The 16,644-nt window shown below is 41.3% G+C and overlaps 2 protein-coding genes across 4 annotated transcripts in view; one reads left to right on the top strand and one right to left on the bottom strand.

Annotated features, from left to right (window-relative positions):
* The window catches only part of NIPA2 (NIPA magnesium transporter 2), a 27,715-nt gene extending 12,945 nt beyond the window's left edge, over window positions 1-14,770 (top strand). Inside the window, exons 2-6 of the mRNA XM_066622204.1 lie at window positions 8,548-8,778; window positions 9,275-9,331; window positions 10,479-10,569; window positions 11,845-12,005; window positions 13,648-14,770. Of these exons, the coding sequence (XP_066478301.1) occupies window positions 8,640-8,778; window positions 9,275-9,331; window positions 10,479-10,569; window positions 11,845-12,005; window positions 13,648-14,282 (1,083 nt within the window). The 5' untranslated portion in view covers window positions 8,548-8,639 and the 3' untranslated portion in view covers window positions 14,283-14,770. The remainder of the gene's footprint in view (window positions 1-8,547; window positions 8,779-9,274; window positions 9,332-10,478; window positions 10,570-11,844; window positions 12,006-13,647) is intronic.
* CYFIP1 (cytoplasmic FMR1 interacting protein 1) overlaps window positions 14,568-16,644 on the bottom strand; it is a 66,747-nt gene continuing 64,670 nt past the window's right edge. For all 3 annotated transcript variants that reach the window (XM_066622203.1, XM_066622202.1, XM_066622201.1), the window contains one exon: window positions 14,568-16,644. In XM_066622203.1, the coding sequence (XP_066478300.1) occupies window positions 16,480-16,644 (165 nt within the window). In that variant the 3' untranslated portion in view covers window positions 14,568-16,479.

Genomic DNA, 16,644 nt, shown 5'->3' with positions numbered 1-16,644 from the left:
CTGCCCCATTACACACACCCCGCCTTCCTCCTGCCCCTGTGCTACTCAAAGCAGAACTTAACCTGCACTGCTGGCCACAGCACCAGAGTCAGTGCTGGTAGACACACAAACCTTCCCGCCGGCACTCCTTACTCCTGAGTCATCAAAAAGTGCTTTACAGCACTTTTGCAATAGCTGGCACCAGCACAGCAGTTACAGGATTGGGCTGTAAGTTAAATTGTAGCGCATCTTTCTTAGCACAGAACTTATACTGGTGTGCCCCCATACCTGTGGGGGATTTTTTCCACAGACCATCTGCAGATATGGAAATTGCAGATATGGGGAATAAACGGCCGCACACCACCACCGCATGCATCCATTAATGTGTTTTTGAGACTTAGCCCAGCAAAAATGGTCTTACTTAACAGGGTCGCTATAAGCATAAATGCTTATAGCAGGCGTTCAGGCTGCCTCCTTGTAGCCTGGATACTTTGGGGGGAAAAGCTAATCAAGGAAGTGATTAACTTTGCAGGAAGCGAAGAAAAAAAGGAAAGGAAAGTTAAACAAGTTACATGATCAATAATTTTACAGTATGTTGTGAAATAAGTGAGCTTCAACAGTCAGTGTAGTTTAGAATCTATTTAGAAAAAAGTAATAGCTGCAATCTTTACAGTTGATGCAGCATTTCAAGAAAAAAAATAGGTACATGATATAGCTGGTTGGAAATGACATGCTCACAGTCTAAAAACAAATTAGGGAGAGAAATATTGCACACATAATTAATAATTGGCAAATGTTTGGCTTGACCTCCTTTCTTTTTCCATGTAGCTCATTTGGTTAGTGAAATGGAAGACAAATGGCAGGAAGAGATGTCTATAAAATGTCACCAAGGTAAGGGAGTATTTTTTGTATGAAGATCATATGCAAAACTGAGTAAGTGAAGAAAAACACATCAATCTGGGTGACCACAGAATGATTCTGTTTTATCTCAAGATCAGGAAGCTCTCAGGGAGTGATATTTGTTTGTGAGTACAGCCACTAGTGGAATTTTCCAAAGAGATTTCCCTGTGCCAGTAATGGGGGAATGTTGCTCCAAAAGTGGATCCTTCCCTTTGACTTTGGTTTGCTCCAAAGCACCATGTGTGGCTTGGATCACACCTTCGCTTTGCATGCATCTGTACCTGAAAGTAGTAGTACAGGTTGGGCACCTTTCACCTGCAATTCTGAAATCCGAAGTATTCCAAAAGCCATAACTTTTTTTAATGTGAATATATATATATATTTACTGTTTTCTGTGCTGTGGGGGCCAGCTGCATAGCACAATGCAAGCTGGGGCAATATCCAGCTGAATCCAGAGGTTTTTAGCATGCAGACCTTTTCTTTACTGCTCTATTTCTGGCTGATCTTTCCAACTAAAGTGATCATGGCAGCGGCGACACAGCCTAACTCTCCCTCCTTTCGCAGGGTGGGGAGAGAGACCCAGCAGCAAACAAGGTTAGCAAAAGCAGGAACCAGCAGGTCGCTTCCTCATCTCTGAGTCTGAGCTGCTGCCTCTTACAGGCATAATGCTATCACAGCACACAGTTTTGCTGCTTCATTGCAGTGTGCCAACAGCTGGCTTTGGAATATTTGTTCATGAAAGGAATCTAAAATCCAGAAAAATTCCAAAATCTGAAACACTTCCAGTCCTAAGTGGTCTGGATAAGGAATACCCAACCCATAGTAGTTATTTTCTCTTGCGATAGAGAATTACTCAATTGCTTTCACTGAAAAGCTCTTTATAAACTTCAAAAAATGCCTGACGCAGAATGAAACCATTACTAACATTATCTGCTTGCAGTAGAAAATAAAAGGAAATGTAGAAAGAGTTCACAATATTTTCTTTCTATTTTATTGTGGATTACTTACCTATAATGTAAACAGTTTGGTGCCTTTTGGTGTGCCGTCTTGACATGTACAGGATTGCAGTAGTCAAGAGAATGTCTTCCAGGTTAGAATATTATAACAGATGATGTCCTGTCTTATGTGTGAGTCCAATAACCCCTCCACTGCCTTACAAAAGCATGGTGGTTAAGGGAAACCTAGTATGTTAACTATCTGCTATGAGGAATAGGCCTCAAAACGCTGATACTTTTAGGTTGAAAATATTGAGATAAACTCAATTCCACTGGAGGTTCTAGTTTACTGTAGACTTAGCACTATGAAAAGGCACACAGTACTGGACAGATGACCCATTTAGACAAACACCAGCTTTTATACTTTGTCTGTAATATAAGATGTCTATAGATGGAATTGGCTAGCAATCCCATCCTTGGTTGAACTATCACTTTTCTTTTACTTATTGTTTGATGTTGCATTCAGCACTGACCACACAAGACATGAGACAAGGCTACTGGCTGCAGGCCATAAGTATCTTATATTGGAGACACCTTTGGTCTACTTATAACCCTTCTCTCTTGTTAGGATGTTCATTGTGATCTCCATTGGTTTACCCCTCCTTGTATATAAAAAGAGACATTAATAGTGCAATCTTAGGATTGCACTGGGCCGGCGCAAGTTCCTTGCACCAGCCGAATAATGTTGCAAACATGCCATAAGACAGGTTTACACTGACTTGTGAGTCAGCTGGGCTGGCATGCATCTGTATGCTGTTCCGCGGAGGCAAGATCTGGCCTCCATGCTAATGCAGAAAGGTGTGTTCACACTGGCCTCCCTATATCGGTGTGGAGGGTTGTGGGGTGGGGGAAGGGCATAATTGGGGCATTCCAGGGTGGGGAGAGCAGATGGTGGATGCGCCTGTGGGTGGTCCAGGCCTGGGAGGGGAATGGTGCCAGGATCTGGCGCCTAGGCTGGATCCTAACCCCCCTCCCGGGCAGCCCAGCCTAGCTCCAGAACGATCGGATCTGCGCCACCTCTTCAGGCCCATTTGGGTCACTGCAGTGTTACCCAGGGTAAGGGGAATTGATTTCCCTTCCCCCGCATTGCGCTGCAGCCAGCCCTGCTCTGGATGCAGCGCAGGCCAGGCAGTCTGCCTGCTCCAGGACAGGTTAGGATTGAGGTGAAAAGTACTTAAGTCTTGTTTCATTTCTGACAGGAACAAAGAGCAGTTCTTGCTGTGGCCTAAAGCAGGGCTTTTTGTCTCTCTGCCATGTGAGCCTACTACCAACTGGCTTACTTTGGGGTGTTGATATTTAACTGGAAAATAAGTATTTATCTGGATTGACTTTATTTTCCAGTTAAATATCAACACCCCAAAGTAAGCCAGTTGGTAGTAGGCTCACATGGCAGAGAGACAAAAAGCCCTGCTTTAGGCCACAGCAAGAACTGCTCTTTGTTCCTGTCAGAAATGAAACAAGACTTAAGTACTTTTCACCTCAATCCTAACCTGTCCTGGAGCAGGCAGACTGCCTGGCCTGTGCTGCATCCAGAGCAGGGCTGGCTGCAGCGCAATGCGGGGGAAGGGAAATCAATTAGTAGTGATCATATAGTAGTGATTCGGTCTAGTATATATGATAAAATGTGGTTCTTATTGTGGTTCCCCTGGGGGCTGGGGATAAGAATAAGCCCTCAGTTTAGCTGTACTTGTCGTAAGAGGCGACTAAACAGCCACCGGGTAGATGGGACTCATTAGCCTGGGAAGGCAGCTCATCTGAGAGAAGGAAAACTCTGATCCCAAACCTCCACTGCCTTGTGGCTACATCCAGTTATGGAAAAGGCTTCAGGAGTCAACCTTGAGGCAAAATCCGGAGCCGGAGTCCCTGAGGCAGTTCATGGCTGAACACAGTCACGTTCTGGCAACTCCTGCGACGCCACTGGAACCAACCGTATTGGCTTCTGCCTTTCCATTGGACCATTTCAGCGACATGGAGAGGGGGGATTTGCTGCATGGGTAACAGTCTATCCTCCGTATCTACTTTACCCAGGCTTTGCGCACTGGAGAGGACACTCTGTTCCAGAACCACCATTCAGAGTGCAATACCATAGTCTTCCGAGACTGAAGGATGCCAACAAAACTGGTTCTTATTTAACTGAGATGTTTGTTGTGCAAGTGCAGATGAACAAAGGTTATAGTGTCTTAAATCTGAAACAACATTGTTTGCTCAGTGGATATCTTGAAAGTTAAGAGGTAGGTCATTGTAAGATAAAGGTGATTGGTACTGCACAGTAAAATTGTAATTGCTGCTAATTCTGTCTTGCAAAATTGTCACAGTGCTCTTCCTGCACAGGCAGGATTCTTCTTACTGTGCCAGGTGTGGTGCTGCTGATGAAATAATTTGCAAGTGAATTCTTAGTCAGTTTCATTTTTGGTCATTCTGCCCAAGTATCAATGGAGTACTGTAGGTATCACTTTATCTCTGAAGTTGATTCTACGAACGACAACATCTAGGAATGCAATTCTAGAACGGATTTGCATGTAGCAGCAAGAAATAAACTGCTTGCTTATGAAGGGAACTCTGGAATGTATGGGTGCAATCTTTGATTCATAGTCACAGGGTGAAACTATGATTTTAGTTATGTTATTGGGAGTGGCATGTTTGCTTTTTCTTATGTTAATAGCAAGTGGTGGGTGCACCTCTCAGTATTGGGACCAGCGTAAGAGGCTTTGAAGTTGCCTCTACCCAAAGTCCTAATCCATATTTTCCCCCACATGCTATTCACTCTGGGGGTAAAAACTTGCACCAGTGAGAGCTTCTTTTTCTTCCAAAAGAACAAGTGGCATACAGTGGGAACCTGATCTGGTTTAAGACCTTAACAGGCAGTAGGCTTAAAGTCTCCTGTGCCTGTTATTTACATACAAGAAAAGCAAGTATGTCAGGGCCCATAATCTGTTACAGTCATTGTGTGTTTTATTGGGAAAGTCTCACAGTCACCTTTGGGAGAAGGTGTAGAATGTTAGAAAAAAATGAGCATGGACTTGTATGTCTGCATTTAATAGAACAAAAGCCTAAAGGGAACGTGAAATCAAAAGTAGTAAATCTAGAATTGGAGCACTGATGTATTATTATACATATGAATTCTTGTGACTGCTGTAACAGAAAGTTGTGAAAATCAGTTGTATAGCTTGGAATGAGGCATTTCATTGAGCACAAATGAACGTTTGAGTTTTAAAAACCTGCATATGTCCCAAATAATTGAACAAATATAGTTCATGCCTTGAGTTTGCTAATACTTAATGGTTGTAAGTGTACAGCTGTGATGTATACTTACTAATAAGGTGTATTAGACATTGTATGAGCAAAGTGTGACTGCTGCTTACTAAACTTCTGCTTCCTATAACTGTCACAGTGACAATGCAAATTGCAAAGAACACATAGATTAACTTCTCTTCAAAATCTCCCAATCAAATGTATTTGTCTTACAAGACATGGTCTTTTCAGATGTTATCATCTCCATCACGATGTGATTAATTTCTTAATTGATTAATCAAGTTGATTAATCACATTAACTTGTGTGATTAAGATTTATATTACAAGATAGTATTGAGACTTATGACAGATTGATATGTTGGGTTGTGATTGTATGCATGGTTTGTTGGGAGTAAGTTCCATTGAGACATCCAGACTTTATGCAGCCTGACAGTCAAAGCTAAAAGAGATGAGCAAGAGCTGCGTATGGTGCAACAGTTGCTGGTCTTCTACTTCAGAATGCAGGTTGGTGATTGAATATTCCTTCTCCTTCTTTGTCAATACAAAATTGACGTGTTAGGGCAATGGACAACATAGAACCAGAATATTTTATGTGGGAATTGTTCAAACATTAAGGGTGCAGTCCTAACGCCTTATGTCAGTGCTTTCCAGCACTGACATAAGGGCAAAGCAGCTCTGAGGTAAGGGAACAAACATTCCCTTACTTTGAGGAGGCCTCCGTGAGTGACAGCCAACTGCAGGAGGTAACACATGTCCCATTGGCACCACTATGCCAGTGCTGGAAAGCACGACATAAGGGGTTAGAATTGCGCCCTAAATCTCACCTGCAGTCTGAAATGGTATACCATGCTGAGTGAGCCATCTAATTTATTTGTTTGTGCTCTCTACTTATCTGGTAGAGTACCTATTTGGTAGCACTGAAAAAATGTATAGGGATCCTTTTGCATGCAAATAGATGAATATCTTTTTTTGATCTAATGTATTTACTTATTTTGTATACCTCTTTTCAATCATCAGGGTTTTCAAAGTGATTCACAATAATTAAAGATGACTCTTATTGCCCTTAGAATAATAGATCTGGAATACAACATACTATTGATGGTAATATGTGACTAATTATTATGCTAATCTCAAAGAGGGTGATGAAAGGGGGACTTGGAACAGATGTTTTCCATAATTGTCCTCATCCAACAGACATTATTGCTGTCATTAGTGGTGGTGGTGGTGGTCATGCTGCGACTCTGAGCTGGTGGGTATCAACTGCTTCTGTAGAACTCTATGGCAAATGTATACCTACTGCCAAGAATGAAAAGGTGGTAGTAAAGCATTATGGCTACCCTATATACTTCCTTTTCTATGTACCTTTGTTTTTATGAGCGATCCAGTTGTATACTCAGTCCATACTTTGAAGGCAGCACTGTTGGAACTACTGGTGACCACTGTTGTTTCTTAGTGCTTACCAGAAAACACCCCTGGATGCAGTCTGAATGGTGGGGTAATTTGGCCTGCTAGTTTTATTTGGACCTGTGGGGAGGTGGACTGAAGGGAGAACACACTTATAGAGTATTCTCACTGATACCCTGGCTCATTGGAATTCAACTTGAGACCCATCTCAAACTTCAGTCTGCAACATCGGACCCACCTTCAAGAACCCAGGATGCAACAGGAGTGGGCAAATGAACAGTTGTCAGGTCTGGTAATGGCTAGCCCTTCTTTCTTTCAAGGCTAATTAATAATAAATAATAATAATAACTAGGTATCTATATACCGCCTTTCTGGTCATCGGATTACTCCTCTGACTTTATTCAAGGTGGTTTACATAGGCAGGCATTTTTAAATTGTTAAATTTAAAGTTAAATTTAAACTTTAGGCAGGCATCCTCAAGGGGATTTTTACAATCATAAAGGTTCTCTCTTTCAAGAACCAACAACATTTCAGAATGGATCTTCCTAGTTTGGTCTCACTTCTGACCTCCAGTTCTCCCACACAGGCTGACAAGCAGCTCCTTCTCTCACATGGAGGGCAGCCAAGAAGCTTCTTGCTCACACCAAGAGCAGGTGGAATCACTCAGGTGGGCTTGTCAGCTGCTTCAAGTTCTTGCCATTCTCAGCCATTCAGGGAGCTGCCGGTGTCCTTGAACTGGGGACCTTCTGATGTTATCTTTGGGCTAACAGAGGCTCTACCCTCTAGACCAGACCTCCTGCCCTAAGTGGAAGGAGAGGGGACCAGATAGTGGCATGGCAGCAGCTTTCAAATGCAAAGAGAAAGAAGCAAGCTGAGGCAAGGCTGTGAGGAGATTAGGTAGATAGATAGGAGGCTGAGGTGGCTCATTGAAAACTGGAAGGATTTTCCAGAGCAACTCTTTCAAAGCCAAAATATCTGGTGGAATTTACTTTGTCTCTAGGACCCTTGGATCCCCTGCTATTCAGCATAGACCCAAACCTTAAACACACACACACACGCAGCACATACAGCATACAACCCAGTCAAGGTCAGGCTGCAATCGCTTTCTCTGTCTGAATTCCGAAGGAATACATTTCTTGATGCTGTGGTGAACAATTTGTGAATGATAATACAGTTCTCAATGTTTCCTGCTAGTAAGCAGGGGTCTCAGATTCTGTTTAATCCCTGTAATTTATTTATCAATTCATTTCTATCCCACTTATTAGCAGATGGTTCTGATGTGGCTAACAAGATTATAAAAGCAAGCTACAGTAAAACCAGATTCAACAATTTAAAAAGGAATTAGAAACAGATGCATACCAGCAGCAGTAAATATAGAAAATCTCATGAACTAAAAACTTGGTGAAACAGGTGTGTGTTGAGTCTTTTTGGAAGCATCAGAAGGGACTTCATGAATCCCCTGAGGAAGGGAGATCCAAGGGAGGTTATCGCAGAGAAGGGTTCTGTCCAACATGCACACCAATTGGGTCTTGTTCAATGGCAGCACCTGAAGCAAAGCAATCTTGGTGCCTATATACTTTCTTTAGAATAAAGCATTTTATATAGCAGGTCTTAGTAAGCAAGAGGGTTAGAAGACCTTTATTGGCCTCTGTCTGAAGTTTCACCTGTGCTTGTATGGTATGACATTTTAAGTGTGTGATTGTTTCTTTTACAGATCACTTTTTCAGGAATGCTGGAACTGAATCTGTTATTGCTTATGTTTATTTATAACATTTTTCTTGATTTTTTTTGTTTTGCTTACAATCCTTTCCCCCAAGGAAAAGACATGTGCCTAGTCCAGCAATTAATTTGGACCCAAGGTACCTGTGGAGTCTTTCATACTCCTTACACTGAAGGGAGAAAGTTACATGTACCTATTCTTCTTGTGTATGTGTATATGGAGTTGTCTATGAATGCACAACTCTGAATTATATCTCTATGATAAGCATTATTGTAACAATGCATATTATTTTCTTAGGATTCAATTCGGCATCACCTTGTCTCCAGTACCAGCAGCAGCTCTGTTCTGTGATCAATGTGACAGTTTGGAATGCTTCAACAATTGACGCAATGATCCGAAGTAGTGGAAAATATGATTTCTACATTGGTCTGGCATTGGCAATGAGCTCCAGCCTTTTCATCGGTGGGAGTTTCATCCTGAAGAAGAAAGGCCTCCTTCGGCTGGCCAGGAAGGGCTCTATGAGAGCAGGTAAAGTTTAACACTCAGTTCATGTTACACAAAAGTATGGCTGTCATGTAGTAGGAGCAATACGCTTGGCATACACTCAGTTTGTACCCTAAATTACATGAAGAGAATTTGTTTTCTGCAACAGTTGAAGTGTGTTGGGAGCACTAGTGGCCAGAGCCATGGTGCACATTCGAATGAAAGTGGGGCTTCTAGTCACATGGCCCAGTGTTCTCTCCAGCTTGGGAGATCCCCAGCATCCAAGATACTGATCACAACATTGCAGCTGGCAAATGAGCAGGGGTGAGGCTGGAGTAGTAGGGGAGATAAGGGAAGATGGGAGCAGGACGGGGAGCAGGGAGAGAGTGGGACAAGATAGAAAGCCAGCAGAGCACAGAGGAGGAAGATAAATGGGAACAAGTGGCATTTATTTTTGATAACACAGGTCATGTAATTTAACAAATATAATAGCACTATCTAATGTACCATAGTAACAGTGTTTTCTTTTTTAAAAAATAAGGTCAAGGTGGCCATGCATATCTTAAAGAATGGCTATGGTGGGCTGGACTTTTATCAAGTAAGTAACTGGAAATAATAAAAATGAACTGCTAACTTATCTGAAAACCCAAAATAGCAATTCAAGACAGTATGGTCTAATTGCTAAGTGGGAAGTGCCATTCTTGTGAAGGATGTGTAGAAGCTTGGAAAAGGGGCAAGTACAACAATCCCTATATAGGGCCTAGAACAAAATGAACTTATCCTGGAGGAGGGGATGAGAAGGTGTGGCTTTGGAGGTAGGGCAACAGCATTTTCTGATCTGTATATTTTGTGCAATAAAGCATTTGGATTTCATTCTAACTGGGAAGAGAGAATACTGTGCACTGACTAATTCACTTGCTATTCACATTTACATCTGTTAGCTTTTTATGTAACTAGACCTAGATGAGTTTCTAATTGTACAAAGGGGAATGGAGAGAATGCCTTTTGCAAACCCTACAGGTTTTTAACTTAAACTAAAGTAGGGTATGATGTATTGAAAGGAATAAAAATATCCAAATGCTGGTAACCAAATGTCTTGAATTGGCTAAGATAGGGCTTTCCAAACCGAAATGTTATGATGCCCAAGCCAAGGAAGCCATGCCCTGTCCCTTTAAGTGGTGAGGGAAGGTAGCAACACAATCCCCAGGACTGTGCTGCTGCCAGGGACAGGAGGGCTTTTTTACTTTCCAGGAGCCAGCGACATCATCAGGAGGGGGCGGGGTCCAGGGGATCAGGGGAGCCCTCTACAAAGCTTTCCATGCCTTCAAATGTGAAAAAATAGGGGGGAAAGAGCACTTCTGGTTTCGCAACAAAAACCGGAAGTGCCCTTTTTCAATTTTTAAACATTTGAAGGTGTGGGGAGCCCTGCAGAGGGCTTCCCTGACCCCTCAGGACAATGGCACTGGCTTCTAGTAAGTTTTGTTTTGTTTTGTTTTAAAAAACCTGTCCCTTGCAGCAGCACAATCCTGGGAACTGCATTGCTGCCTTACTGCCCCCCCTCCCCACTTACCTTGGTTCTCAAATTCTTGAGGAGTTTGAGAACCTGAGGAATAAGAGATAGCATTGATTCTCTTGTTAGTGGAAGCTACAACTGAATGTGTATTCTCATTTTATCTACAGCAGCATATGGTCAGTTTGTGTTCCTTATTTTTCTAAGACTTGCCTCTTTGCTTTTGAATTCATAGTGGGAGCTGGTGAAGTTGCTAACTTTGCGGCCTATGCATTTGCACCAGCTACACTGGTGACTCCATTAGGAGCTCTTAGTGTTCTTGTAAGGTAAGAGAGATGACATTTTTAGAGAAACAGAAATACTACATAGCTGTTATTGACTGGAGGAAGCAGTTTAATTTGAATCTTACTTCTGCCATGAACTCACTAGATCAGTGTTTCTCAAACTGTGGGTTGGGACCCACTAGGTGGTTTGCAACCCAGTTTTAGGTGGGTCCCCATTCAGTTCAGTATTTTATTTTTAATCTATTAGACTTGATGCTACCATGGTATGTGACTGCATTTGGGAAAATGTGACAGATTTATAAGCTACTATGTATGCTTTTAACAACGATAGTAAATGGGACTTACTCCTGGGTAATTGTGGGTAGGATTGCAGCCTAGGATTGTTAAGAATTTTCCTGCTTGATGGTGGGTCCTGACAGATTCTCATTCTAAAAAGTGGGTCCCTGTGCTAAATGTATGAGAACCACTGCACTAGATAACCTTAGGCAACCTTAGGCCACCCTCTTACCTCAGGTACCAGCTGCAGTAAGAGGATAATACTTAACTTTAGAGATGTACCATGAAGATTACAGGTGTGAAATGCTTTGCAGACTGAGAAAATGTTATACAAATTCTTCTTAATATTATGAGTTAATGAACTTCACAAACAAACATTGTGTGAAGTGTTGATTTTGTTTATCTAAAAGATACAAAAGGCAGCAAGGTTAAGTGAATTTTTTTCAATCACTTATCCTTCACTTGAATTGATTGAATTTTTTGTCAATCACAATCATCCTTCACTACTTCACTATCAGCCTCTTACTTCCTCTTATCAGGGAGTAGTTGGAGGCCTAGGGGAGTAGCATTTAGTCGTTTAGGGCTCAGCACATTCCCTATTTGCCTTCAGCTTCCTGGATTTATGGAGTCAGTAGCTGAAAAGGGAAAACTGATAGAGCTATACCCTGCCACCATCCCAGGCTAAGGAAATCAGGCAGAGGGTGCAAGATGAGTCTCTCTGGAAAAGCATTCTACAAGCAGAGGATTACGCTGAGAAGGCTTTTCCTGAGGTCATCAGCTACCATTTCTAATGGCAGTGGTACCTGAAAGAGGACTTCCAGAAGAGAACCCTAGTGTATGTATGCATGGGGAGGTTTTAGATCATGTCCTGTTATATTGTCAAGATCTCTGATTTTTATCTTGCAAGCCACATTAATTTTAATACTAAAAACATTATAATTTTTTAAATTTATAAAAAATTTGAATGTACAACAAAACTAATATATAATCTCATAAAATAAACCATTTTGCAGTGTTGGACTTATGGTTTGTATGTTTCAGTGCCATTCTTTCATCGTACTTTTTACATGAAAAACTTAATCTACATGGAAAACTTGGGTGTCTGCTTAGTATACTGGGTTCAACTGTGATGGTCATTCATGCTCCCCAAGAAGAAGTAGTAGAAACCCTACATGAAATAGCCAGGAAACTGGGTGATCCAGGTGAGATTTGATTATCTGTTAAACAGAGTACTAGACCTAAACAAAATTCATGGAGATATACAGCTTGTTTATAGTTTGCAACAGTGCATGATTAAACTGAATTTGCTTTCAAATGTTTTTAAATGGGCAAGAGACATTGAAACTAGATGTAGTTATAAGTTAAAAACAAAAAAAACTACCAGGTGCTGTGAGAGTATTATATAAGGCAATGTACATATGCCTCCCTTCTCACGGGCCATTCCTAGGCTTGCCCTTTCTGTAGCATCTCTAAGCTGCAGGTCTGTTGCCATCACTGTATGGATAGAGCATTGAAGTTCAGTAAGCACTAGCCACAGTACTGGAATGCATTTGTCCAGCCTTGACTCAAGGGATAATGATGAATACATACACTAGTGCTGACATTCCTACAGACACCTCTTTGTAGGGTGTAAGTTATTTTTTCAAAATAAAGCTGGACATTGCAGACAAAAAGTCACAAGAATCCTGAAAATAGCTCTTCATTGGAGAAATGACTTTGAGTGCTCAGAACTTTGTCTGAGCTTGAAATTTAACAAGAAATTTAATGTATCATATTTTCTTTTTCCCATCTTTGAGATTTTGATATCAGATAGTAAATGCTTCATCATTGCTCTAGAACTGTGCTGGGTGAACCCTGGCCCAAGGGCCGGATCCGGCATTCAGCCGAATCCATCCCTCCTGTGACTGGAATGCTTCATTCCAGAGCACTGCATGACAGCCAAGCCCAAGATTTGGATGATGCGATGCTTTGGCCCATCACATCTATGGTGTAAGTGCCCCAGCAGGCATTGTGACCAGATTCCCACAAAAATGTGACGGGCCAGAGTGTCATGTTGTCCTGATCTCAGGACTGGCAGTCACATGGTGCTCTGGAAAGCAAAATGCCAGCCGTGCCGGGGAATGCATTCCTGGTGCACAGTGGTTGGCACTTTGTGCACCGCTGCTCTAGAGCAACAGCTTTGGTAAAGTAGCTGTGTTCTTTCAGTGCTTGTTTGATTTAGGCCCAAATCCTATCCAGCTTTCCAGCACTGATGCAGCTGTGCCAGTGGAGTGTGCGCTGCATTCTTTGGCAGGGTGCAGTCAGAGGCCTCCTCAAGGCAGGGGTGGATCCAGTGTTTGTAGGGGCCATGAGCACTACCAACTCCAGAACCAAGGTCAACCAGGTGGATAAACCTGGGCTCTGGGTTGAACTTTATGGTCTTCGTGGCCAGGGTTTGCTGGGTGAGTAGACCTAGGCTCCTGTCTGAACTTGAAATCCAGATCTACCTGCTGGGTAGACTGGGCTCCCACATGGCTTTGGGGCCCAGGTCTACTGGCTGGGCAGATCTGGGCTCCATTTTGCCAGTGTCCACCCAGTGGGCATTCCCCTCAGACCCGGTGGGTGCCCCTGCCTGCAGGCAGATAGTTTGGGGAGGGCCACACAGGCATGGCCCTGCTTTGGACCTGCCCGTCTCAAGGGAACATTTGTTGCCTTACTTCAGGGCTGCATTGGTGTTGGAAAGTTGGTTAGGGATGGGCTGTTGATGTCATTATTGAAGTTTTGACTAAAGTTTGACATTAAAATGTATATTTCTCTGTATGAGCCAGCTGCAGTTAATGGTTTGTTTTTCTTTTAATGTTGCAGGTTTTGTGGTCTTTGCAACATTCATTGTCATTGTGTCCCTGATATTGATATTTGTGGTGGGACCACGGCATGGGCAAACCAACATTCTTGTGTACATAGCAATCTGCTCAGTTATTGGAGCTTTGTCCGTTTCCTGTGTAAAAGGCTTGGGCATTGCTATAAAGGAACTCTTTGCTGGACAGCCTGTGCTGAAAAATCCCTTGGCCTGGATTCTGCTGCTGAGCCTTATTGTCTGTGTTAGCACACAGATCAACTATTTAAATCGGGCCCTGGACATATTCAACACTTCTCTAGTGACACCAATCTATTACGTATTCTTCACAACATCTGTTTTAACATGTTCTGCTATTCTCTTCAAGGAGTGGCAACACATGGCTGCTACTGACATTATTGGCACAGTTAGTGGCTTTCTCACTATAATAGTGGGGATATTTTTATTGCATGCCTTTAAGGATGTCAACCTCACCCTAGCAAATTTGCCTGTCTCTTTACATAAAGATGACAGAGGAGTGAATGGCTCTCTGCCAAACCCATATGAACGCTTCAGTGATGAAGAGAGTGCAACCTGTGTAGGTGATCTACAATCCATTGAGGGAATGTCTTCTAGAAGAAATGGAAATGTGACAGCATCTTGAAAATACAACTTAAGAAAAGAGCAATTCTGTAACTGTGTTTTGTTGTGAAATGTCAATTTTAATCTCTTGTCAGAAAAACAGGTGTATCTAAACAGTATGTATAGACAATCATTCATTTTTAGGTTTGAGTAGCTTGAACCAAGAACAATGGTGGGCTTTTATTTGCCTTATTTTTCATTTTTTAAAAAATACTAAAGGACCTCAAAACATTGAAATGTTTTGCTCTTAAGTTACATGTAAATATTGCATTTTTTGTTTCATTAAGACATATTGCACTAATGAGAATTTTAATGAATAAAATGCTTTATTTCTGCATCAGTGATAGATTGACTGACACATAAGAGGCATCTTCCCTGAATAATGAAGATTGTCTTGTTTCAGCATGTGGCATAGTTGTTAATCAATATGCTTTCAAAGGCTTAGGTTCAATATAGAAAATCTGATTGTGTAACTTACAGTATGTATTTTTAATGGGGTGATCTAGCCCTTTGTTCCTAATGAAGAAAACAGGTTCATTATTCCTACCCTCAAGTGTCCTTTCTCAAAGAGACTGTTGCTAGAGAGATATCTTTCATATAATGCATTATGTGACTTATACACTACCATATATGTAAACAGCTTGTGTCTATAGACATTACCTAATGCATACTAATTGCAGTAGAAAGGAGGCAAGAGTTTAACTGCAGAGACCAGATTTACATAATTAGACTTATAGAATTCTATGACAGTGTACATAGCTAACAGTGCATACTATATATTTGAACTAAGCCCCTTTTAATAGTCCAGTGTTAGTGCCAGCTACAACTTCTGTTTTGGATAACTTCCATATCTCACCTGCTGTTAATAGCAGCCTGTTGAGACAACTGTATTTGTTTTGTTTTCCTGCTAGCTTGCAGCTGTAGGCTGCTATAGAGTGCTCTAAAGTGGAAGAGATCCTGCTATGCATGCCTAAGAATATCTTATTAGTGTTTAGAAACCAAAATCACCTTATGACACACACTAGGCTATTTGTGGATAGGTGGGAAGAGAGAAACTTATTTCTGTTTTAACCTTATTTGCAACTGATGGTTCTAGGTCTAGGTTTTTTAGCACCAGGACTCACTTTTTAAAATGACACACTATACAAACCCACCTAGCTCTGAGTCTTTAAAAAAAGTGTTTTGCTTTTCTAGTTGCTCAAGCAATACCTTTTGCCCTAAACATCCTTCAAGGGTGGCTAACAAATTCTGGGTAAAAAAGGTTAGTACAGTCTTAACTTTCACATAACACTGGAGGTGGAACTCATGTTTGTGAGTAGCAGCTTCACAGATAGTCAAAGCGCAATTCAGAAGAACATCATCCTCTCGATGGATACTCACCAATACAATGAACCTTTATATCCAGGTAAGTGACACAATCAAGCAAATATCTTACAACCATTGTCTAACATGTTTTAATTCAGAATTATGATTCACAGAAGTTATAAATAGTACACCAGTTTAGCATTAGCAAAAGCTAGGTATGATAAGATTACATAGAGTCCATTTCTAAGCATTAACAGAAAAATAAGGATATAATTCTAAAGTTTAACTGAAGCATGCACTATACAGAGTTGCAAAATGACTCAGCTGCTTCTTTGTCTGCTTCTACTCCAAAATAAATGAAAAAGCAGCAGCAGGAATATTTATTAAATGTCTATCCCAGGATCTATAGAACTGGTCTTCAATTTGACACCTTAAAACAAACCATTAATTGCTTTCTTTTTATAATGCTAAAAAGAAGTCCCCTTAAAACCTTTATTTCCAAAGCTGATTACATAGTTCAGCCACAGCCATTCCTAGAGAAAATATTTCAGTATTAAAAATATTTATGGAGATACAAAATAAGGTGGTCTTTCTTAAAGGCTAGGAGACAGCTGGTGCTTTTCAATAATGAAAATTACAAGACATACCTACAAATGTTAATTTTTCATTAACATTCCAACAAGCAAAAGACCAAAACTTCCTACACCAAACCATTCCAAAATGATTACATCTGGAGAATTGCAAAAGATTTTAAGACTAAAAATAGGTGGCACCCTAAAGCTTTTTATCAAAAGTATATAAAATGTCTAAAAAAATCTGGACAGTTATGCTTGGAAACAAAAGACCTGCACCTTTCAAAGGGCTCTGAAAATACTATGTACTGCTGCCAAAGGAGAACACAAAGTAAATCTTTTCTAGTTGCTGGCCAAGGATTGATGAATGGGAGGCTGGAAGCATCTGACGTGTTCCACTGGTGTGCCTTCGCCGTCCCCAGACTTCAAATATTTGTCCAATATAGCAATTATCTCATCGTTCAAGATCTGGAACTTGCGAATTCTTTCAACCATTTTCTTCAAAGG

Source organism: Tiliqua scincoides, chromosome 3 (assembly GCF_035046505.1).
Source record: "Tiliqua scincoides isolate rTilSci1 chromosome 3, rTilSci1.hap2, whole genome shotgun sequence".
Lineage (NCBI taxonomy): Eukaryota > Metazoa > Chordata > Lepidosauria > Squamata > Scincidae > Tiliqua > Tiliqua scincoides.
The sequence above is the reverse complement of the archived record's forward strand: the minus strand, read 5'-3'. Positions and strand labels throughout refer to the sequence as shown.